The 24933-nt window shown below is 38.7% G+C and overlaps 2 protein-coding genes across 5 annotated transcripts in view; one reads left to right on the forward strand and one right to left on the reverse strand.

Moving 5' to 3' along the window:
- Nucleotides 1-1582: 1582 nt before the first annotated feature.
- Nucleotides 1583-13324, reverse strand: TMEM60 (transmembrane protein 60). Its single transcript, XM_036758936.1, has 2 exons — nt 13112-13324; nt 1583-2296 (listed from the first exon to the last, which is right to left on the reverse strand). The coding sequence occupies exon 2, from the start codon at nt 2247-2249 to the stop codon at nt 1845-1847; it is 405 nt and encodes a 134-aa protein (XP_036614831.1). The 5' UTR covers nt 2250-2296; nt 13112-13324; the 3' UTR covers nt 1583-1844.
- Nucleotides 13325-13698: 374 nt separating this feature from the next.
- The window catches only part of PHTF2 (putative homeodomain transcription factor 2), a 183699-nt gene continuing 172464 nt past the window's right edge, over nt 13699-24933 (forward strand). For 3 of the 4 annotated variants that reach the window (XM_036758941.1, XM_036758940.1, XM_036758939.1), the window contains exon 1: nt 13824-14004. The gene's annotated coding sequence lies outside the window, so the exon portion shown is untranslated. Of the gene's footprint in view, nt 14005-24933 lie in introns of all 4 variants that reach the window. The other variant, XM_036758937.1, reaches the window with a different exon arrangement.

Raw genomic sequence — 24933 nt, forward strand, 5'->3', positions numbered from 1 at the left:
CATTCTAAGGAAGTGAGAGTACAATAACAGTGTAAACAGAAAAGCAAATACAATGCAATTTGAGGAAGGAAAAACCACTATTATCTGGCATAGTCAGGTAATGTTTCACCGAAGTGGCACCTGAGCTGAATCTTCAAGGAAGAAAAGGATTCTGAGAGGCACAGATGAAAAAGAACGTATTCCAAGCACATGGGATGGTTTGGCCGAATGCATGGGGACAGAGATCACTGAAATCACGGACTCTAGGCTGGAATAGAATTTGAGAGTTCTAGCTGCTGTGATCCCCTTTCTTTACAGATGAGGAAACTGAGACCCAGAAAAGTTCAATGATTTGCCAGGTCACACAAGCTGGGCTTGAACACTAGTCCACTGACTCTACAGTCTTTTCTTTTTACCAGAATGCTGAAGGTAATGCGGTCACACAATGTTGTGAATACCTATTACTCCAACACCCTTCCTCCTCTCAAGGTGAGGAACAGCTATTCGAAATGTTTTGCTGGATTGTGGAGGATGTGAAGGGATGTAATAGGATGTAAGGCTCAAAAGGGAAGTTGAACTCAGATTGTAGAGGACCTTACAAGTCAGACTAAGGAGCTTGCATTTTACCACTGAGGCAACAGAAAGCCACTCAAAGTTTTTGAGCAGAGGATTGTCATGTCAGATTGTACCTTAGGAAGATTATTTCAAAGATGTGTGGAGGGCTGGCTGGAGATGGGGGAAAAAATGTAACGAGGGAGACCAATCAGGTGGCTGCCACAGCACAACAAAGATGATAAGGGCTTGAAGAAGGGTAGTGACTATGTAAGTAAAGAGGTGATTGGTGTGTCTTTTATAAAAACCCCACATAAAATTTTAAATATACTGATAAATCTCAAAATATAATAATTACAATAAAAATATTTATTACTGGAATAATTTTAAGCACTTCTTTGCCAGATTTTCTAGAAGGTGCCCCAACAAGCCCAGCACATAATTATTAATTCATGGTGTTGGGAAAAAATTCTGCCATGTTCATGTCTGAACAAGGACAGATCTAAGCTATAATATTGTACTTAAGTAATTCTACTTAAATATAAAAATTTTGAGATGTTTTCATTGTCTACGAAGAATTTCTTAAATAATCCACAATGTATGTATGGCAAGCTGCTTTTCTCCAACAGGGCCTGCTTCCTGTTGGGAGTGACTGGGAGGGAATCCCTTTCTTCCTGTTATCATATGACTCCTAGCAAGGAAGCTAAAATTTTAATTTCACTTGTGTTAAAAATTTTAAGTGGTAACTGGCATGATTTTGCCTATGTTAATGAATGACTACTTACCTAAGAATTTTCTCCATTATTCAGCAAAGAAATGCCGTTTGTTTTAAGCAAGCTTTGTTGTTCATAATGAGAATATGACATATTTGATGCCTACTCATACACAAATCATTGCTCCTTTTTTTTCAATAATTTTAAAGTCTTATTAGGCTTGGATTGATTCATAAGTGTTAATCAATATGAGATTTGCATTTGTGATTATTAGATCTTTGAAGGTTATTACATCTTCGAAGTATATCAGGATTTTTAAAAGAAGTCATTTAAAAATATGTGGTTCAAAACAAAGTTTTATTTTTACAAGTATAAGAAGGGATAAGGAGACTAATAATTCAATTGTAGAATAAATACTTTTCATGCTGTCTTCAAGTCCTTGAATAATTTATGTGATTTAACACTAAGTGAAACAGTATAAAACTGCATTTGGTATGATTTTCAGTTCCTTGGTAGCCTTGAAGTTTGTAAATATCCAGAATACTTTTTTTTTTTTTTTTTGCTATTCTGCAAGCAATATTGAAAAGCCATAGTTAAAAGTCAGTCTCTCCGAGCAAAAAAGACATTATATCCAAGTTCGGTCATAGCCCCAACCAGTAAGGCCCATAAAGGAATAAAAACATACGACAGATTCATGTTAGTAAACTGTTCCAGTTTAGCACAGAGCGCAAGACAGAATGCCAACTTGAGTAACATGGCTATGAAGTACCAGACCTTTCTTTTCATATGTCGTGGTCCATTTCGATGGTTGTAGCCAGACTTACATCGTCCAGCCATCTTCACAATCAGCATTACAAGGAGAATGGTATCGAATATCCAGACTGGTATGAATATAAGGAACCAGTTCCAGGGTGCTTTCTCATCCAGTTTCAACACCAACATGATCAAGAAGAGTAATGTAAAAAGCCAAGTGAGCAGCACTCTCTGAGCCAGGGACATTCTCATTGACACAGTTTAGAGATGGCCGCAGACAGCTGGAAGTTAAGTACACCCTACGGGGGAGAAAAAATAATTATTATTCAGACTTTTTCATGATGCAGTAAAATATGATCAGACACTTCCACTGGAGATGTCTGACTCACCTTATACTACAAGGACAAAACTAAATTCCTCTCTTCCTTATACATCTGACTCCCCCTTCCATCTTTTTATTTATCTCACCCACGCCACTATTTTCAATGTTACTCAAGCTCTATGGAGTCATTTTTGACTCTTCCTTCTCCATTACATTCTATATCCATATAATCAGTCACTATGTTTTACTGATTTTTCCTTCAAGTCAAGAAATATTTGAGCAGAAGACAAAATGGCTTCCTGTAGAGCTTCAGAGAAAAATGCAAAATGATCACAAGCCAAAAAAAGTTCTTGGAAGAACTTTAAAAGGACTTTACAAATCAAATAAGAGAGGTTAAGGAAAAATGTGGAAAAGAGATAAGAGTAATGCAAAAAAAAGCAAGTAAATTATGAAAAGAAAGTCAACCAATTGGAAAAAGAGATCCAAAAACTTACTGAAGAAAATAACCCCTTAAAATTAAGAATTGGGCAAAGGAAAGCCAAAGACTTCCTAAGACATCAAGAAATACTGAAATAAAAAGAGAATGAAAAAATAGAAAAGAATGTAAAACATCTCACTAGAAAAACTGACCTGGAAAAAAGATTGAAGAGAAATAACATAAGAACTGATGATAAAAAAAAGTCTAGACACTATACTTCAAGAAATTATTGAGGAAAATTGCCCTGAAGTTCTAGAAAAATAGAGGGTAAAATAGAAATGGAAAAAATCCACTGATTACTACCTGAAAAGAGACTCCAAAATGAAAACTCACAGGAACATTATAGCTAAGTTTCAAAGCTCCCAGGTAAAGGAGAAAATATTATAAGCAACCAGGAAGAAACAATTTAAATATTGTGGAATTATAGGTAGGTTAACACAAGATTTAGCAGCTTCTACATTAAAAGATTGAAGGATGTGGGATTTAATATTCCAAAGAGCAGAGAAACTGGATTTGCAACCAAGAATAACCTACCCAGCAATGCTGTGTGTAATCCTGCAAGGAACAAAAAAAGGATATTTAATGAGCTAAAGGAATTTCAGGTAAACTTAAAGACCACAACTAAACAAAAAAATCTGACTTATAAGAAATCAGAAGGAACATAAAAAGGTAAACAAGAAAGATTAATTATAAGGGATTGAATAAGGTTAAACTGTTTGCAATCAAAAGAGGAGTGAATGAATTGTTACAGTGGAGGGGAAGACGGGGTAAAGGGAGGGTAATGTGGGAACCTTATTCTCACTGGAACTAGGCTAAAGAAAGTAGATCATACATTTAGGAGGATATAAAAAACTTACAGAGAAACAGGAGGGCAAGAGGCTACGTCAGGATAAGGGACGGACTCTTACAAGGTGGTGTGGATTAAGAAATAAGAGTGCAAGGGGACAGGATAAAGAAGGGACTTTTAGAAGGGTGTGTGGATTAGGGAGTCGGCGATCAGAAGTAAATTACATTTCTGAGGAGGAAAAGGGTAAAAAGAGAGAGAGAAGGATAAACAGTGAGGAAAAATAGGATGGAGGGAAATATACAACTAGTAATTATAATTTTGAACTTGAATGGGATGAACTCACTCATAAAACGGAAATGGATAGCAGAATGGATCAAAAACTAGAACTAGACAATATGCTGTTTACAAGAAACACATTAAAAAAATGAGAGACAGACACAGAGCTAAAAACAGGGCTAGAATAGAATTTATGCTTCAGCTGATGTAAAAAAAAGCAGGCGTAGCAATCATGATCTCAGACAAAGTTAAAGTTAAAATAGATTTAAGTAAAAGAGATAATCGGGGAAACTACACTGTGTTCAAAGTACCATAGATAATGAAGTAATATCAATACTAAACACACATGTACCAAATGCAATAGCATTCAAATTTGAAAAGGTAAACGAATTACAGGTCGAAATAGATAGCAAAACTATAATGGTGGGGGATTTCGACCTTCCCCTCTCAGAACTAGGTAAATCTAACCAAAAAAATAAATAAGAAGTCAAGGAGAGGAGTAGAATAAGAATAATCTAGATAAGCTAGATATGACAGCTATCTGGAGAGAACTTAATGGAAATAGAAAGGAATGTACCTTTTTCTCAGCAGTACATGGAACCTTTAAAAAAAACCTGACCATATATTAGACCATAAAAACTTCGTAGTGAAGTGCAGAAAAATTAAATGCATCCTTTTCAGATCATAATTCAATAAAAATTACATTTAACAAAGGACCATGGAAATACAGATTAAAAATTAATTGGAGCCTCAATACCTATCTTAAAGAATGAGTAGGCTAAAGAACAAGTCATAGAAACAATAAATAATTTTATTAAAGAGAATGATAATGGGACAACATATCAAAATTTACTGGATGCAGCAGGAGTAATAATCAGAGGAAAATTTATGTCTTCAAATGCTTACAGAGATAGAGAGCACTGTGAAATATAAAATGAATAATTTTGATTACAATAAACCAAAAAGGTTTTGTACAAATAAAACCAATGTAGTCAAGATTAGAGGGAAAGCATAAAATTGGGGAAAAATTTTTATAGACAGTGTCCCAGATAAAGGCCTCATATCTCAAATATATAGAGAACTCTGTCAAACGTATAAGAATATGAGCCATTCCCTAATTGACAAACGGTCAAAGGATATGAACAGGTAATTTTTGGAGGAAGAAATCAAAGTTATATGCAGTCTATCAAAACATTCTCTAAATTATTATTTATTAGAGAAATGCAAATTAAAACAATTCTGAGTTACCATCTAACACCTATCAGATTGGCTAAAAAGACAGGAGAAAATGACAAATGTTGGAGAGGATATGGAAAAATTGGGACACTAATACACTGCTGGTGGAACTGAACTGATCCAACCGTTTTGTAGAGCAATCTGGAATTATGCCCAAAGAGTTATAAAACTGTGTATACACTCTTTGACTCAGCAATACCACTATTAGATCTGTTTCCCACGGTGATCAGGGAAAAAAGAAAAGACTCTATATGTTCTAAAATATTTATAGCAGTTCTTTTGTAGTGGCAAGGAACTGGAAATTGAGGGGATGGCCATCAATTGAGAAATGGCTCAATAAGTTGTGGGATATGAGAGTGATGGAATATTACTTTGCTGTAAGAAATGATGAACAGGTTGATTTTAGGAAAACATGGAAAGACTTGCATGAAATGATGAAGAGTGAAACAAGCAGAACCAGGAGAATGTTGCATAAAGTGACAGCGGTATTGTTCAAAGAGTACATGTGAACGACTAAGCTATTCTGAGTTATATGAATATTTAAATAAACTACAAAGGATCTACGAAAGACGCTATCCACCTCCAAAGAATGAACTGATATATGGAACTATGTATTGTACAGTATATAGACAGATAGATATAGACAGATATCTATATCTACACCTACATATTTGTGTCAAATGTTGGCCTTTGCTAGTGTGGGGTTGGGTGGGAGGAAGAGAAGTAAACAGCCTGGAACGCAAATGTAACAAAAAAAATTAAAATTAATTAAAAAAAAGAAATATTTGAGCAGCTTCTATGCAAAAAGCACAATTCAAAACGTTTTTCTTATTCATCCAATCTAACGTTACAGTCCAGACATTCATTACCTCATACCTAAATTACTGCAATATTCTATTTACCTGGTATCAATTCTTCCAGTTTATTCTGTTCGCCAATACCAGCTCTTCTTAAATTACTGTATTTAACATGTTACTCCCCATCTCAAAAGCCTATAATGGCTCTGAAGGGCCCGCAGTGTGTTACAGTGGAAAGCATGGTAAATTTGTAGTCAGAGACTACGGAGGAATTTGGGCTGCCTCTGTTAATTAATATCTAGGTCCTTGGTCTAGTCACTTAAACTTTATAGGCCTCAGTTTCTTCATCTTAGAAGGGTTATACCTATAAGGTCTCTTCCAGATCTAAATCTATGACCTTAAATCCAAACTCATGTTAGCCTTCCATAATTTGGACCCACCCTATATATTGATCAACCACTTCCCTTTTCCCAAATCTGAAATCTTCTTGTCTATTTAATTCACTAAGCATTTACTGAATTGGACAGGAAATTCAGATTTGGAAAAAGAGGGGTGTGGTTGACACACAAGACGTTTTAAAAGATCTTAGTGTAGTTGCTTAAAAGTACACTAAGATTTTTGGCACACTATAATATACGGGTGTATATTAATACATGTGTATATATGTATATGTGTGTAAATCTATCTATCTATAATTGGGATTAATTAGAATAGGAATGCCACAGCGAGTAAGCTGAATTTGAGGGAAGCTAATGACTCTAAGCAGCAGAGGAGAGGAGGGCACGTGTCAGGCACAGGCAGCGATCTATTCCTTCTGGTTATGTCCTCTACGTTCAAGCAGACTAAGTCTAGCCTGTCTTCCACATAACAGCCTTTCAAAAATGTAAAAACAGTATCATACTCTCCCTTCCAAGTTTCTTTTCATAAGAATAAGTAAGAAAAGCCTATTCTAAGGCATGTAAACAGGAGAGAGAATGTCACAAACACTGAAAAGTACCCAGGCAGTGTATGAAGAAGAGAAGTTCTGCAATAAGCTGGAGTCATAGGGCAGAGGGCAGGACTTTGTACTTTCTCTTAGAGGCGACTGGGAATCCTTGGAGTTTCCTGGACACAGAAGTAACATGGTCAAGTCAGTACTTTAAGAATATCAATCTGGCAGCTGTGGTAGAGGATGGACTGGGAATTAGGTATGTCAGAAGATATTTGACAGGTTATTCTTGGAGGGAGGAAGACTAACAAGGAGGCTCCTGAAGTAGGGTAGGAAGAAGTAATGAGAGACTAAACTAGAGTTCTGTGATTAGAGAGAAAGGGACTGACAGAAGATTATATTGTCAAAGTAGGATCTACAAGACTCAGCAACTCAATGACGGTCATGGAGAGGGAAGAAGATGACTTCAGAGTTGTAAATCTGGATGACTAGATGGTCACTGTGTCATAAACATTCCATGTAATTTCTCATCTTTTCTCAAGCAAATCCTCCCTCCTGCCTAGAATACCCTCTTCCTTATTCTCAAAATATTTTGAAATCTGCCTATCTTTAAGGCTAGGGTTCCAGACCTTATTTCTTCCACAGGGCTTTCCCTCACTACATAAGCTCAACGAGTTCTGTCTTCTTTCTCGGACTGTATCTAAGTTAACAAAATAAATTCCACATGTGTTTTTTTTTCCCCAGACAAGTTTAGTAATAGTAAATAATTTATAAATTACCAATCATTGGCAAAGTACCCCCCTCACAACAATCCTTTGAGTTAAGTAATATGGGTCTTGTTATACTCATAAAGAAACTGAGTACTGGATCACTTAAGTGACACAACCTCATAGCCAGTAAGTAATGGATCCAAGACACACACAAAAGGGCTTGATTCTGGGACCAACGAGTTTTGAATTATCCTAAGCTGCTTCTTGTAAGTTTGGGGGCAAGTACCCGGTTAATATTTCTCTTGATATCTCTCCCAACATCTAAATATAGGTGTAAAAATAATACTTGATTTGAATACTACAAAGGTACTTGAAAATTAAGTACAGAGCCTGTATTTAAATCATTTTGTATGATATAAGTCTATGGGCCTATGTATCACAGAATCTCAGTGATGGAAAAGTCCTCATACCTGATGTCAATACCTGAAAAGAAATTACTTCTACAACATCCCTGATAACTGGTCATTCAGTTTCTAATTACAGACCTCTAGTGAGAGGAACCCATTATCTCAAGAAGCAACCTATTCTACTTTGGACAGTCTTAATCTTTGGGAAGTCTTTTTTAAAAATTAAACTGAAATGTTTTATCTATTCCTTCTGGTTATGTCCTCTAGGTTCAAGCAGACTAAGTCTAGCCTGTCTTCCACATAACAGCCTTTCAAAAATGTAAAAACAGCTATCGTACTCCTCCTTCCAAGTTTCTTTTCATAAGAATAAACACTTCCAGTTCCTTCAACTTATCCCCCCATGGCATAGTTTCCAGTCACCATGCCTGATTACCCTCCTCTGTATATGCAATCCAATTTTCTAATATCCTTCCTAAAATGTGACTGCCCAGAACTGAGTACAATATTATTAAAGTAGTCTGGTCAAGATACTATCTTGATCTGCACGACTTTTCTTACTACCTCATGAGGTAGGTACTAATGCTTTTGGATAGTTATGACAATAATTTGAAGAACTCTGCAGGCAGTTAGAAAGCTCAGGACCTGGAGTCAGTAAGATCCAAGTTTGAATACCGCCTCCAACACTTACTGGCTGTGTGACTCTGGAAGAGACACTTAACCTTTCCGTTTCCAATCAGTACCTTAGGAATTCCTCATCTGTAAAATGAGGAAATTGAACCCAATGGCCTCTGAAGTAACTTCCAGCTCCTATGTAGTAAAACAACTTATTCTCCTCGACAAACCTTATCTGCATGAAACATAAATGAGCTTTTTCTATGAACTTAAAATTTATGATATAATTTTTAGAATAACGTACAAGTACCATAACATTTTCAGATTAGGCTCTCATATTCCAAGGGAGAGATGGTTTGGCTTGTTTTGACTCTTTGTCCTTATTTTACAGACATATGTGTACACAGGAACAAGAGAAAACAGAGGAGATTATCCTCTCTGTTCCACCCTCTTCACTTTGCTCCTTGAAAATGGATTGACAACAGCCTTATGTTTAAAGAACAGAGGACAGGAAGTCAGAAGACCTAAGCTGTCCATCTGGCTCCGCTGAAGCCTGTCATTTGGCCTCTTTGATCTTCAGTTTCCTCATCTGCAAAATGAGGTTCAACTGTATGCCATTTATGGTTTCTACAAGCTTTAATATTCTATGCCTTTAAAGATTTAATTTTAATTGCCTTCATTTTACAGCTAAAGATCAAACTGACCATAAAGAGTAATGACTGTCTCAAGAGCACACAGCTAGTTTGTAGCAGAGCTAAAACCTGAATCTACATCTCTCGACTTCTGATACAATGTACTTCATTTTACTAGCACAGATGCCATTTCACCAAGAACTTTTAATCTGCATTTTTTTCTATTGTCTTCAGATGTTGAGATTGGACTCTAGATTACCTTAAAATCCCTTCTAGCTTCAAATCTTACGATGTCTGGAGATCTTTTACAATGGTCAAAGAGTTAAGCTAATGAGTAAAGTTGGGCTTAATAAGAGTTCAAGCTCAAGTTCAAGGACACAGTCTGATAATTTATCTGATAATTTCACAGTAGTAGCGAAAGTTCTCTTTATTCATTTCCTAATCTTTGTTCAGTAGGTGATGTGGCCACATTCTAATGACTGATGATCTGGGATATGGGCCAGTCTAGAACAGAGGAGGATTTATACCTACTGAAAAGAGATAAATGGCAATGAGATTTAAATGTGTACCCAAGAAATGAACAGTGCCTAAGGAAGTAGGGGGGAGGGGAAAGGGAAAAGAGACAGTTTATGCTGATGGCTATTTGCAGGGGTAAAAGACAGTTAAGGAGGGGCATCAGAGGCAGAGGTCTCAATGTGGTTTATTGAACAATAACTGAAATTTCTATGATTTTTTTTTTGCCTTGTAAAATACTCTATAAACATGATCTCATTTGACACAACTCTGGGGGATAGGAACTAACATTCCCATTTTGCAGATGTGGAAAATATAAGTCAGCATGTGGAGGCTTAGGCTTAGAGAGGCTAGAGGACTTGTTCATATCACAGAACATTTACTAGACATTAGAGGATCTGAATTCTTGTCTTTCTGAATCTCAGCCTAGCACTCCAGGTGCTATACCACGCTGTCTTTCTATCTTTTGTTCACATGCTAAGCAGGAATCAACCTGTCCTATACTAAAGCATTTAGTACTAATTCCCATAGTTACTTGCCAGAGCTATTAAAAAAAACACATAAAAATGTTCAATGTCCGCAGGATACTCTGTAACTCTGGCTGGCTATCTGCATTATGTGATTGGTAGAGAAAGAGAGACCATGACAGGAAAGGGTACCAGAGCAAAGACTGAGACAAAAATGAACTTTTTAATTTCATTTCTATTATCCACTTTTTCAGAGAAACTCAGAGAATCATAGACTTAGAGCCTTGAGAGAAATCAGAGGTTATCTAGTCTAACCACCTCATTTTACAAATGAAGGAATTGAGACTTTGAGGAGTGAAATGACTTGCCCAAGTCCATGCAGGGAATCAACTGAGCCTGGATTTGAAACCAGGTTCTCTTTCCTCAAATCTAGTACTCTTTCTACTGTATCACATTCCTGCAAGATAAAAACCAACAGGGATATTTCTAGCAGGCAGGAACGTTTAAGGCGATCTCAACCAGGCCATACCTAATATAGGACTAAAGATCCTCTCTATTGCTTAGGGAAAATCAGAGGTTAAGCTTCCATTCTGTTGCATACACAGATGTTTTAGCACTGGATATAATTAAAAATGGAATTTCATTTTTAAAGTCACAAATGAAATAGATAACACATAGTTAATGGGTTTGTTTGCTAATGACTTCTCTTTAAATGTTCTCTGTAGCTAGTTTTTTTTTTATAAATGTTGGGACCCAAGTTCCAAGTGATAAAAGTATAATTAGGTAGTTTAGGAAAGGCACATTGCTTAACCAGGCAAAACCCTGTATGTGTAGCACTTGTATAACCAGGCTAAGATAAGTGGACCAGATAATTTAGGTGGAGACTAGATTAAGAGAACTTTAAATACTAGAAGAAAGTGTTAAATGATGGGTTCTTAAACTTTTCTGGGTCATGGACTTAATATGGGAGGCTAATGAAGCCTATGGTCTTCCTCAGAAGTTTTTAAATGTATAAAGTAAAATACACAGAATTACAAAATAAATCAACCATACTGAAATAAAGATGTAATTTTTTCCTATCCAAGCTCCTGAACCCCCTGAAATCTATCCTTAAATTAAGAATACTTGCCTCAGATTACCTAGTTCTACACTAATTTCACTGAAGCACAGATGATTTGCCCAAGGTCATGTTAAATAGTAAGGTGCACAAATGCGATTAGAATGCAGGTCATCTGATTCAGTATTCTTTCCACAGACCATACTGCTGCCTCACCTAATAAAGTAGGCTACTTGTATTAGCTAAGGGAAAACTTGGCTTTCTCCTGATTTGTTTCCATGGCTACTTAGTGAAAGTTAGAGGGTACTAAATAGTGCAGTGTTTGTACATCCTGGGAACCTTTTTCCTTAGAACTTCCCTTTATGTCAAAAAGTCCTATTTTAAGGTCCTAGTGTTGTAGCAATATGGTTGGGAAAGGAGTTTAACCTATGCTTGGCAAGAAGGCCATTGTTATCCACAGATGGTTAATGAACAGCAAATGCTCAAGGAACAAAAATTGCAGTTTATCCTAAGAAGGTTATAACTTCCTTTTCTCAGTACAGTATCTCATAGGCCTTTGTGTGTGGTCTCTGTTTCTTGCCTGTAGTGAATAGGATTAAACACCTGATTTCTTAAGTCAGGAGACCTGGCCTCAGATCCTCCTTCTACTACTTATTACTTCTCAGGACCTCAGTTTCTCCAGAGTATGTGGCTGCTAGCCTTAAAATCCTATGATCCCATATAGATAGATTTGTGGTAATACATCTGACTAGACAGAAGCTTTCTGCTTCTCAGAAGAGCAAGTTACATAAACAGTAACTTGTCACAGGAAGGGCAGAGATACCTCTAGATGCAGTAAACTGTGGTAAGACTGTGCCCTTTAGATCCTTATTATGGGGTACTGGCTTTAAATGAATTGGAAATATTTTATAGAATCATGTACCCTATGCACTTAAATGTTCACAGAAGAGCCTATTTTGCAAGATTGACTTACTGTGTTGAAATACCTGGAATAATGTAGAACATCAAGTGATAAAAAATGGCATGTAAAACTAGAGTAATTATTGATTTCAGAGTTCACAGCTTCATTTGTGGGAAGGGGGAGTGGCGGTGGTAGTGTCATAATTCAAAGTACAACTGAGAGCAAATGAACATCTCCCTTTGCCACGGTTGTTACAAATTCCTGGAAAATGCGAGGCGTATATTTTATTTCTTAATTTATTCTTTTTCACAGGTCAGTCCTCTTCTCCCCTCCCCACACTTTTATGCTACTTATCTGCCTTGCTGTATTCTTCACCAAGCTATCTACTTTCCTCCTTTAATCCCATTTTGTTCCTGGCTGGAAACTTCATAGCCTTAATCCATTTGGACTCCCCTGACCTTTAAGGAGAGGACCCCCTAAACTGTTACAACCCCAAATTTCTCCAAACTCAATTAAAATTCATTCTAAGATCTTTGCAGGATCACCTCTATTGGCTGTAAATCGGCCTTTGCACAACAGCCTTGTGATGACAAGTCACCTGCCCGAGGCCTATTTGTACCTTCAGCATCTTAAGCATCAGTCTGGATTCGTCCTCATCTACAAAGCTACTCGAAGGGACCCGTTCAAACCCCACAGCTCTACGCTGTGTCCAGCTCGTTCTGGACACTTGATAAATGCTTACTTTTTACAATATCGGAGTATCTCCTATACTTTAGCTTTTTAATCCTCCATATTACAGCTTTTTTAAGGGATGGGAATAAATGATACCTGACTGGTGAGGGGAGGGCGCAGACGATGACTGGGGTGGGGGGAGACGGAAATCGTGGGGGGGGGGGGCGGGGAGCTAACGTTCTCTCCCTTGGCACCGAGGCAGGGGGAGGGGCGGAAGCTCCCCGGGCGTTCGGCGCGTCCGTCCGAGCTCCGGACTCACCTGGGTACTGCAGTCAACCGTAAGGCAGAGGGGAAATGAAGATGGGGGATTCGTCAGGTTATATCCCCGGGAACTTCACGTACGTTTTCCCCCATTAAATCCAGAATTCGTCACATTAAGGGGGGGAAAAAGCGGGCTGAACCCTTCAGTTCCGGATCCTAGAGCAGCAGCCAAATTAGAGCCTCACTGAAGCTTCTGTCTCAGCTCCCCGAACTTCCGGGGCGGAGTCTTAGCGGCTTTTTGACTACGCTAATAGGTAGAGGGAAAGCCAAACAAACTCTTTACCACGCCTCCTTTCCAAAGATGATTGGTCGATTGGAATGTCTATCCGACGCAACAGTACTTTCTTCTTTACTCCGGTTCGATAATACAGGCATCAATTAAATATCATTAAGTCGTCGGGGGGGGGGGGGAGGGTCGCCTCCCCCTGCTGCTATTGGCTAGAGAAAAACCAATCCAAGCGAGCTTGGGAAAAGCGAACCCCACTTTTCTTCTCCTCCATTGTAAAAGGCAAGTGCCAATTAAAGTGAACCCTTCTTCGGCTCCTCCCATTCACGGTGTTCTCGGCTCCTCCTCCTCCTCTCCTTTCCTCCCTCCCTCCCCCTTTTCAGGGTTTGAGAGACTACTGCCCTAGAGGGAGAGAGAAGGAGGGAGAGAGAGGCAGAGCGAGGGAGAGTGACCGAGAGAGGGAGGCCTTGGGGAAGGGGGCGGGGCGAGGCGCGGGAGGCGACGCGACTCGACTCCTCGGGAGGCTAGCGCGGGAGCCTGCAGCCTCTTCGTGGTCAGTCTGGCACCCAGCGGCAGCGGCAGCTTTGGCGTTTACCCGCTTCTCGGGTGTCTCCAGCGCTTCTCCCCCACCTCCGGCCCGCCAGCGAGCGGCGCCGGCGGCCACGGTAAGGGCTGCTTCAGCTGCGGGCGGTACGGAGGTCGTTCGGGGCTGACAGAATCTTGGGGATGCTGCGGAGCGAGGCCAAAGGGGAGGGCGAGGCAGCCCGAGGTGGGAAGGCATGGGAGAGCGGGGAGCGTTTGGGGATGCTGGGGGGGAGTCTCCGTGCATCCTGGGACCCGCACCCCACTCTGGCTCCCCGCTCCCGGGGTCGGCAGCCCGGTGGCCCGGCCCGGTGACAGCCGAGGTTCTTTTCTCCCGCTCCCCCCTCCTCTCCGTCCCTCATCATTTCTCGCCGCCCGGCCGCCCCCGTCTTGACGGTGGCTGGTGAATAAGTCTTGGGGCCGTCGCCCCTCGAGTCCTTTCCAGCTTCTCCGGGAGTGCTTGGGGGGGGCACTGCTAGCGGAGGGGAGAGCGGAAGGTTGGAAGGGGCTTCTGGGGTTGGGGGGGGGGGGCTTGCTTAGCGGCGGGAGGAGGACTGGATGAGGGGTGGGGTGGGGGCAGGCGTGTGTGTGTGTGTGTGTGTGTGTGTGTGTGTGTTTGTGTTTGTATATGTATGTGTGTGTATGTGTCGAGTGTGTGTCTGATGCGTCCGTGTCTATGTGTTGCCTCCTGCCGGACCCAGGAGCCCAGACACGGAGAGAGAGCTAGCTAGCTGCAAGGGACCTTGGAGGTCATCTAGTCCAACCCACTCATTCTGCGGAGGAAAAGAGGGGGGTCGCTGTTGGATAGGCTTAACCTAGTGCAAAGCAGCCCAGCCCACCCCCTCCCCCCGTGGATGCCCAGACGAAGGAGGCAACAGTTTGGTTTTCTCATGCCAGCACTCACCCAGGAGGAGCGGGTGGTGAGGTCTGGCACAGGGATCCTTTATTTCCCGTCCAGACAATGCCCCTGGGATCTCTCTGTCTGCTTCGACCTTTCAAAATTTCTTTCTCCTTTCTCCCTAATGTTGACAGCCACCAAGGGCTGCTGTGGTCTTACCATGCAGAGACCCAGGCTTTCTCCCTTTTAACACCCTACTAAGATAACTTTTTGGCTCATACTTTCATCACTCATCTACCTCTTTTTTTTCTTCCTTCCTTCCTCCCTTCCTTTTTTCCTTCTTTCCTTCTTCCTCTCTTTCTTCCTACCATTGGCATTGTATAGGATGTTCCAGATGTCTTGGTGCAGCTTTTTTAAGCCTCAGAAAATGGGTTTAAAAAAAAAAACCTATTAAGTTTAAAACAGCACTAAGACTTTTGGAACACCCTGTATAATGTAGTCACTTACTTTTAATAGCTTTTAAAACTATTAAAGCTTAAAATTACACTAAGACTTTTGCAATAACCTCTATGTACTATTTAGAGATACATGGGTTGTGAAGAAATGAGTCCATTTCAGAATTCTTTCAAATCATGGAAAAATTATTTAATATATTTAATCTTTGGAGAGGCATAGTAAGAAAGCCAGAAAGACCTGAATTCCTTTTCTGGACACATTCTGGCTGTATGACCCTGGGCAGGTCATCTAATCTCTGGGTGCCTCTCTAAGAGATAAATTGTAGAGAAGATGTGAACAAGAAGGTTGAGGGAGTGAAATCTGTGAGTTCACCATTTGGGTGAAATCATAGGTCTAATCCCTAAGCTTTGTTTAAGTTTTTATCATCTATAGTTGTCACAGTTTGTTAGTGTGCCATTGTTTGTTCACCCCACCTTAACTCATAATACTTGTGGCCTTCAAATTTCTAGTATTGCTATTCTGTTCCTTCCAGTTGGCCCTAGCATTAGAAATGTATTTAAAGGTGTGCTTTTAGTAACTTTTGGAACCACATTTTGTTGTTTAGGTTTTAGGGATGCCATATTTTTCAACAACTTATTTCAGGAACTTGTGGAATTTTCCCAAACACTTTTAAATGCTGAAAGAAAAATGAGCTGAGTATTTGGAAACCACACACATCTGCCTGATAATTGGTTAAATGGCATAATTATCTAATTCTAAATTCACAAAATAAAGATAGTTAAAGGGATTAGAAGGAAATTCTTGTTTTGTTGACTACATTGCACCATTTGTCAGGTGAACTAGCTTTTCTAGTCTCTAGTCCTAAGCTTTACCACTGGTTAGTTGGATGATCTTAGGCAAGTCATAGGCTTATAAATTGAGAGATGTAAAACACCTTTGAGGTCATATACTCAAACCATATCATTTTGCAGGTGAAGAAACTGAGGCCCAGAATGGTTAGGTGATATAACCAAGATCACTGGTGTGTAATTACATAACTCTACAATACACTATTTTGAGGGTCAGTGACTTCTGGAACACTTTTTTTGAACTCTTTTCAGGCCAGTAGTTTGTATTTGCAAGACACTTACAGGTTTGGTTTCTCTAAGGTGGGGTGTAGCTATACTTTAATTTTTACAATTTTCTAGAAGAGGGTGTGGATCGAAGACCAAATTATATCTTAAGATCCCACAGTAGAATGTAGTTAGGAACTCGGAACTCATGCAGTCAGAAATATGGCTCTTACTACCACCCCCAACTTCATTTATATCTTTTTCTTCCTTCCCATTGTGTGACAGTTTCTTATATGAGTAGCAATACATTGCAGTTTGTAATTCTATAGATAATTATACGTGTAATAAAAATTTTAAAGTATAAATGTCACTGCTCTATTGGTTTTTGTAATCAGTGAGAATAAATGCAAGACATGCACTTTAATACTCAGTTGTTTATTGCATAGTTGGTTATCATTTTTACAGTGAAAGCTTTACTTCAGAGGAAACTTAGCTAGAACATAAATAGTGGGGCTAGAGTCTGTAAAATAAAGATGGGTTTCTTCTAAAACACAGTGCCTAGTGCATAGTAAACACTTAATAAATGACTGTTGACTTGACTTGCTGTTTTAACCAAAATAACATTAAAATTCTGACACTAAATTTTTTTTAAACTGGCAGAAGTTTTTGAACTAAAATTTTGGGAAAGAAGATAAAGCAATATATATATATACATGTACATATATATATATATATACATAATATATATACACACATATATATGTATTTTACTGGCCAAGTGAAGTATTAGAGAAACTTGGTGTATGGATATTCCAGTTTTAGAGGTGTAGCAGTGTAGTATTCCCTGTACCAAAGCAGACAGTTATCCCTCCATGCCTTGACCTCTTCTACAATTCTTGTGTTATTTTATATACCTCCATAAAGACCCCATCTAATGCTTGGGAGATCTTCCTTCAATCCTCTCCTTGTCCAAAGCCAGGCCACCAAAGGCTTCCTGGACATTTCCAAACCCCATTATGTGTCTTCCCCTATTAAAATATGAGCTCCTTGAGGGCAGTGACTTTTCCTTGTGTTGTATCCATGATGCACAGTGCAGGCACATTATAACTGCTTTAAATAAGTATTTTTATTTCTTTATTGAAGGCAAAAATAATAGTAATTGAATTGTTTCTTTTCCTTTTTCTCCTTTTCTTCCATTTTCTTTTTTCTTTCCCTTTTTTGAGTCTGATCTTCCTATTTTACCCAGGCTTGAACTATGTAGGCCACTGTGTGGACCCAGTATATCTACTGATAGGCTCCAAAGCTTTCACCTGCTTAGTTTCTAATGAGGATTTATTGCTCCCTCAGGCACTGTGGTAGCTCTCTACTCCAGATTTAGGGCCATCATACTTTCAGCTTTTAGCTCTGCCCAGAACTCTCAACCTCACGTGATCCACCAACCTTGTCTTCCCTCCCCAGTAGTTATTATAGGCTTGTACCAATATGCTAGGACTTATCTTTCGTTCTTACCACATGACCAGCCCATTTCCTTTCCATTTTAAATATCCTTGATGTAAATAGAATTTAGAGCTGGAAGGCCAGATATAAAAGATCTTCTAGTCTAGGGCTTTCTAACCATTTTTGTGTCATGGACCCCTTTGGCAGCTTGGTGAGGACTGTGACCCTCTTCTCAGAATAATATTTTCCAATGAATAAAATAAAATACATAGGATTATAAGGAAAACTAATTATATTGAAATATAGTTTTCAAACTATAACAAAGTTCCTGGACCTTGGTTAAGAACAATCACCCATGCTTCTTATTTTAAAGATAGGGAAACCAAGGCCCAGAGAGTAAGTGAATTTTCCAAGGTCACACAAGTATAGTAAATAGCAGAGCTGAGATTTGAACCTAAATACAATATTCTGATCCCCAAATTCAGTGTCGTTTCTACTACTTATAGATTTGTTAAAGCCAACTATGTGCAGAATATAGTGCTGTTCCCTGTAAGAGATGAAAGATGAGTTGTAGACACTGGTACTCACATAAACTAATCTCTATTCTTGGAATGGGCTTCTTCCTCACTTCCACCTCTTATAATTCTTTCTTTCTTAATGACTCAGCTTGAGTTCTAACTTTTCAATCAAATCATCCTTCCTTAAAAATATTCCTACAGGAACTTTGACTGCTTCTTTGCCTCCCTTTGCTCTCTGTAATTGTTATACTTACTCGTATGTAGCATATCCCTTCAGTAGAATGTAAGCTTCTTAAGGGAGAGACTTTGATTTTTTTTGTCCTTGTGTCTTCATTGCATAGCAATGGCTTGCACATGGTAGACATTCAGTAAATATTTGTTGCACTGTTGAATTAAAGCTTATAGTCTGGTAGGCAACATAAAGAGCTTGTATAGTGTAGCAGGAGTGGGAGCCTGCAGCCTCCAGGCCACCCACATGTGGCCCTCTAGGCCCTCCAGTCTGGCCCTTTGACTGGACCCAGACTTCACAGAACAAACCCCTTTAATAAAAGAATTTGTTCTGTGAAACTTGCGCTCAGTCACTAGGCCACACCCAAGGACCTAGAAGGCCACCTGTGGCCTGGAGGCTGCAGGTTCCCTACCCCAGCTCAGTGGGGGGGAAAAAAAAGCTGCCCTGAGAATCAAGATAAATGTGGATTGTAGTCTGTCTTGAGAATCTGGATACCCGTGGATGATTATCAGCCAGACTTAATTAGCTTTGAGAAAGAATTTTTTTCTAAGCAAGCATGGCAAAGAGAGTTGTGAAAACAACACACAGCTCTTTGTTACTGGAAGTCCTTTCTTGAGTCCATAGCTGACATTCTTATCTGGTACAAGGGGATTTCAATCCTTGAAGCTTCTTCCTATCTCAAATGGATATTTTTCTGTATCCATCTGTGCTCAAATTTGTCAGTTTCCAGTGCCTCCTCTGGCTATATTGTCTGCTACTGGTCCAGTCTGCTACATAATCAGTGGAGGGGCAGTGTAACACTGTATAGATATACACCTCTCCGCAACTTGCTTCCTTCTGCTGTAGGCACAGGGTCTGTTTTCTCAAGGTCCTCCTGAGCCTGGAATCTTCCGCTGGTATAAAGGCCAAGAGTTCAAGTCTTGTCTTTTACCCATATGGGATCTATATGTCCCCAGCAATCTTAGTGCCTTCAGGAAACTCACTAAGACTTCAAGATTCAGGGAGTTTGTGGGTGAAATGCATTTTCATGGATGAAATCATGGTTATGAACCAAAAGTTACAAAGCAAAATTCCAAGTTCATGAAAGAGAGACAAATTTCTATATATATTTGAAAGAGGGATATTTAGGTCATTTTTTCCTTTAAAAATTTTATTAATATCTTTTGTTTTTATACTTTCATTTCCCAATATGTCCTTTTTTCCTTTGCCCCTCCTTATAACAAAGCAGTAAAAAAGAAAGAAAAACCTAGTTCAATAAAACTAACACATATCCACTGAATATATGTAAATTCCATACCAATAGTTCGCTTTTGCACTTTGGAGGATCTATGCTCTCTTTTTGGTATAATTGAGGCATGTTGGTAGCACAGTGAATAGAATGCTGAGCCTGGAGTCAGAGTTAAGTTCAAATCTGGCCTCAGATACTTAGTAGTTGTGTGACCCTGGGCAAGTCACTTAACCCTGTTTGCCTCAGTTTTTCATCTGCAAAATGAGCTGGAGAAGGAAATGGCAAACCACTCCAGTATCTTTGTCAAGAAAACACCAAAAGGGGTCATGAAGAGTTGGACATGATTGAATAACAAGGCACTTAATAAATGCTTGTTCCTTTGTTTTCCTACCTTCCCTTGTGCTGCAGAAAACTGAGGATAGAGAGGCAGGAGGTATCTTGTCCTCCCATCTTTTTCTCTTTCCCACCTTTGTCCTGGTGGGGTAAGGGAAATTAGATGGAAAGATACTTTAGATTAGATGAAAAGGTTAGACTGTACTTACTTATCTGGAACGAGTTGAATTGGAAAAAACCTAAGTTTGGAGTCTTCCTAATATCTTAGTCATTAGCAGCAGTATTATCTTATGTATTAGCAGTAGTATTTGCTGAGCCAGTGCCCTAGGCAAAAAGGTAAAGTAGACAACACTTTCTTTTTTTTTTTTTTGCAATATATTTTATTAAGGCTTTATTAAAACAGAGTTATTGCTTTTGGAAAGAGCTGTGGGTGGGCGCAATGAACCTCAGATATACACAATCAAGAATTCAAAAATGCAGTGACTATCTGATTAGAGTGAATTGGTACTGCTCTTAGAAAAGCTGAAAAATCAGATGTTAGATTATATAGCTATCTACCCATTAGAAAAATGAGACAAGATTTGACAAATTGTTATTTCGTACAACAGGTAATTTTAGAACCCATAAACGGTGAAAATATACCAGACTTGGTTCTGGATAGCAAACAGGAAGTGGCACAGGAAATCTATTATTGAGTCACTATCTGGTAATGGTGACAGTATGATTAAGTTTAACATCTTGTCAGGAGAAGAAAAAGAAAAACAAAATTTTGCCATTCAGTTAACGAGTTTTAGAAATGGAATTGAAAATAATTTGAAAAAGTATTGGTAAAAAAGCAAATTACAGAATGCGTGGGGACTGAGTAGAGGAGAAATTATGCTGCAAATGAAAAAGAAAACTTGGGGGAAAACACTAATAGGCTAAATAAAAGATACCATCATCCTTTTTTAAAAAAAATGGAGATTCCCCAGTGCCCAAATGTAGAAGGAAGTTAACTGATTATAAACTAAGTGTTAAGCAAAGGTCCTAGGGAAAGACTTTACCAGGAACTGTCAAACTATAACCAGGGCTTGACAAATCTTGGGAGGCAGAATGCTGTAGCATGTAGCAATTTTACTGTGATGCCTAGGTATTTTCTTATAACCTCAAGCTGAGACTTAGAGAAGTGCACTTGGTGCTTAGTTTTACTATTAAAAAAGAAAAAACAACCTAAAAGTAAAAAGCTGTCCATTACACTTGGTGTTGTTACTTAGGATGGGCAATATTGTGCGACACTTCTTGGTTTGCTATTGTAGTTTTGAAATTATAGGTTTAGACTTGAAATAATGAGACCATCGAGCTCAGAGGTGTCAAAAACATGGCTGGTGGCTACTTGTGGCCCACAACACTCCCCAGTGTGCCCTGAACTAGATTAAAATGTTATTGCAAAATATTTAACAAAATAAATAAAAATACAGTAGAACGTAGATAATATACTTGAAAGCTAAGTCCATATGGGGCCTGCAGGGATCCTTACACATGGTTTAGTGCCTCCCATTTATTTCTATTTGGGTTTGACACGACTGCTCTAGTCCAACCTCATCATTTTACAGATGAGGAAACTCAGAACCAGAGAGGTTAAATGATTTGCCCAAGGTCAGGTAGCAAGAAGCTGATCCAGGGTTTGAATGTAGATGCTAGTGGCTACAAACTTATTAGTCCAGGGCTACAAACTTATTAGTCAAGTGCGACCCTTTGACTGAATCCAAACTTCAAAGGTGATTCTCAGACCCCTATCTTAGACTTTCTACTGAACCACATTTTGTCCCTCCTGTTGAGGCCTGTGTGAATTTAGGGGAAAGGAGCATGATATGGATAGGGCTTGGCAAGTATTTGCTGCCTCATCTTTATGGATGGGAAAATACCTTGGACCCAGGGATATTCCAAGGGTTCCTTCCAGATCATTCTGTTGACCCCGATGTGAGTTTCAACCTAAGACTAGGAGCCAATCCTCTTAAGACAGCATGTTGTATCTTCCCTGCTACTCTCCCCCTTTTGTTTGTCTTTCCTTAAAATCTGAATAATTAGTCTTGCTCTGAATTTGTGGGCACCTAAATTTTGTGGCTGTTTACAAAGTAAATTTGTGAAGCTCAGTTAAACCCTAGTAAGACAGAAAGCTGCATAAAGAATTACAATGGCCTGATTAAAGATAACATAGGAAAGTAGTAACAGAGATTTCGGTTCTTGTCTGTGGGGAATGAAGAGTCACATTTTCTCTTTCATTTATCATTTACTGATGAATCTACTCCAATATATTTATTATTACCTTCTAGGTTTGTGTCGTATGTAAATTTGTTGAACATGCCTTCCATGCCTTTGTGCATACCATTGATAAAAATATTAAAACAGCCCAGGTACATATCCCACTGGAGACTTCCTTCCCAGTTGACGCTGAACCGTGAATGGCTGCTTTTGTTTTATTCTAGCCATTGAACCAATCCATGGCACTTACTACATGCCATCTAGCTGTGCCTACTAACTAAACTTTGCTAAGATCTCATTTCATCTTCACAACAACCCTGGGAGGTAGGTGCTGTTATCACCTCCATTTTACAGATGAGGAAACTGAGGGAAACAGACCTTAAGGGATTTGTTCAGGGTCACACAAGGAAAGGACCAGAAGGACAGAAAAAGGTGTCATATGCCATCTCGATAAATTTGGAGTTAGGAACACCTTTGTTCAAATCCAGCCTCAGATCACTTATTCAGCTGTATGACCCTGGGCCAGTCTTTTAATCTCTGTTTACCTCAGTTGCTTAACAGTAAAATGGAGATAATAATAACAACTTTCTCCTACAGTTGTTGTGAAGACTTCAGAAGCCTGATTGAATGGTTAGTATCTATCTAGGACTAAAACTTGGGAAAACCATTAGTTATGCTGTATAACTATGCCAGAGGACTAGTAGATTGTCAAAGGAAATTGTATAAGAAAGGAAGTATTGGGAATAAAGATTGTTCAGTTTTACTTCTGAGCTGAACAATCCTGCAAAGTAGGTAGTACAAGTATTAGATGAAGAAGCTCAAGTTACATGATTAGGTCATAGTAAAAAAAAGATACTAAGATAAAAAAGACACTAAGTGTTAGAGATAGGATTCAAAACCAGATCTGACCTGCCAATGACATGCTGCCTGTCTAAACAGGAAATTACCAAATACCTATGATGCACCTAATATCTACAGACTGAATACAAAGTATATAGACAAAGAATGGCAGAATAGAAAGAATGCCAGCTTGCTAATTCAGAAGATTCAGATAATAGTCCTAACATTAACCCAAATGTATGACCCTGGACAAAGTCAGAACTTTATTACAGCTTAATTTCTTCACGTGTAATAAGGAAAATTGACTAGCTCCTTTTCAGATCTAAAATTCTGCAAATGAGGTGCTTGCAGTCTAAATTACAATGGATTATTAATTCTACCTAGCTCAGAATGTGAGAGGTATAGTCGAGAAAATTTAGCAGTTGACCAGATTTGTGGAGGGATGAGGGAGTGAAGGATGACTTCCTGGTTGCAAATCTGAGTAACTGGACAGATGGTGGTGCCATCAAAAGAGACTAAAGAAGTTCAAAGGAGATAAAGATTTGGGAAATATGAGTGAAAATGAGTTTCATTTAACTGAGTTATTCAGAAGATAATAAAACTTTTTTGATTGAGAGAGTTACTTGCTTGGTTTCAATATCTACAAACTTAGTTAAATCTTTTTATTCATGAAACAAGCTACAAGAAAATAAGCTATATATTTTGAAAAATATGTAAGCTTATGGCAGTGCTCTGTAAAGTACAAAAAATGAAAATGTTTCACCATGAAGCATTTGTTGAGTGCTGTCCAAACAAAAATTTAAAAACCCTTTAACCCAAGGTTACATATTTCTAAATTTTCCACACATATTTTCCTGGTTATCTTTTGGTAAAAATAACCATTTAAAACAGTTGTGGAACTTAAAGGTGACATGCATTTTTCTTTGTAAGAAAGACAATTTGCAAGCTTTTCTGTGATTGTTAGTGAGTGGCTGTTAGGAATTAACTGCCTAGCAGACATTTTAAAAAGTAAACACACTTAACCTGTCCTTTCAAGGTAGAATTGACATTAAAAGTTTTTTTGTTTTTACATCACCTTAATTTCCCATTATCTTCTCCATTCAACCCAAAGAGATGTCCCTTATATCAAAGAATAAAAAAGAAAGAGAAACAAAGCAGCTCATCTAAATTAATCAATTCATCATGTCTAACGTATAGTTAGTGTCTTATATCAGCAGTCACTCACCTTTGCAAAGAAGGGAGGGAGGTACATTCTCATATGTCTTCTTTGGACCAGGCTTGGTTATTGGTTGTTATAATTATAATGTTTAGTGTTAGCTTTGTTGTTTACCTTGTAATCAGTGTATATGCTAATTTCCTGGTTCTACTTTCTTGACTTTGCATCAGTTCACAGGAGTTTTCCCACATCTCCCGGTTGTTTTTATATTATTTTCTTAAAAGCACAGTAATGTTTCATCACATCTACATGTCACAATTTAGGCATTCCCTAATGGATGGGCTTCTGCTTTGTTTCTCATTCTTTTCTACTACAAAAAGTGTTAGTATAAGTATTTTGCTGTGCATTGGACCTTTAAGTCTTTGACTTTTTAACAGTATATAACTAGCAGTGGAATTTCTGTGTCAAAGGTATGGGCATACTTGTTATTTTAGCATAGTTTCACATAGCTTCCCATCGTAGTTTGAAAAATTCATAGCTCCACCAAAAATACATCAGTGCCAGTCCTTCCTTCCATAGTGCCTTCAACATTGACTATTCCTATTTTTTGTTACCTTTGCCAATTTGATAGATATGAAACCTCATGATTGCTTTGGTTTGCATTACTCTTATGAAGAATTTGGA

Source organism: Trichosurus vulpecula, chromosome 5, assembly GCF_011100635.1.
Source record: "Trichosurus vulpecula isolate mTriVul1 chromosome 5, mTriVul1.pri, whole genome shotgun sequence".
NCBI classification, from domain to species: Eukaryota; Metazoa; Chordata; class Mammalia; order Diprotodontia; family Phalangeridae; genus Trichosurus; species Trichosurus vulpecula.

Excerpts from the sequence above, each read along its gene's own strand:
- TMEM60 (XM_036758936.1), bottom strand. The coding sequence starts at position 2,249 with ATGAGAATGTCCCTGGCTCAGAGAGTGCTGCTCACTTGGCTTTTTACA.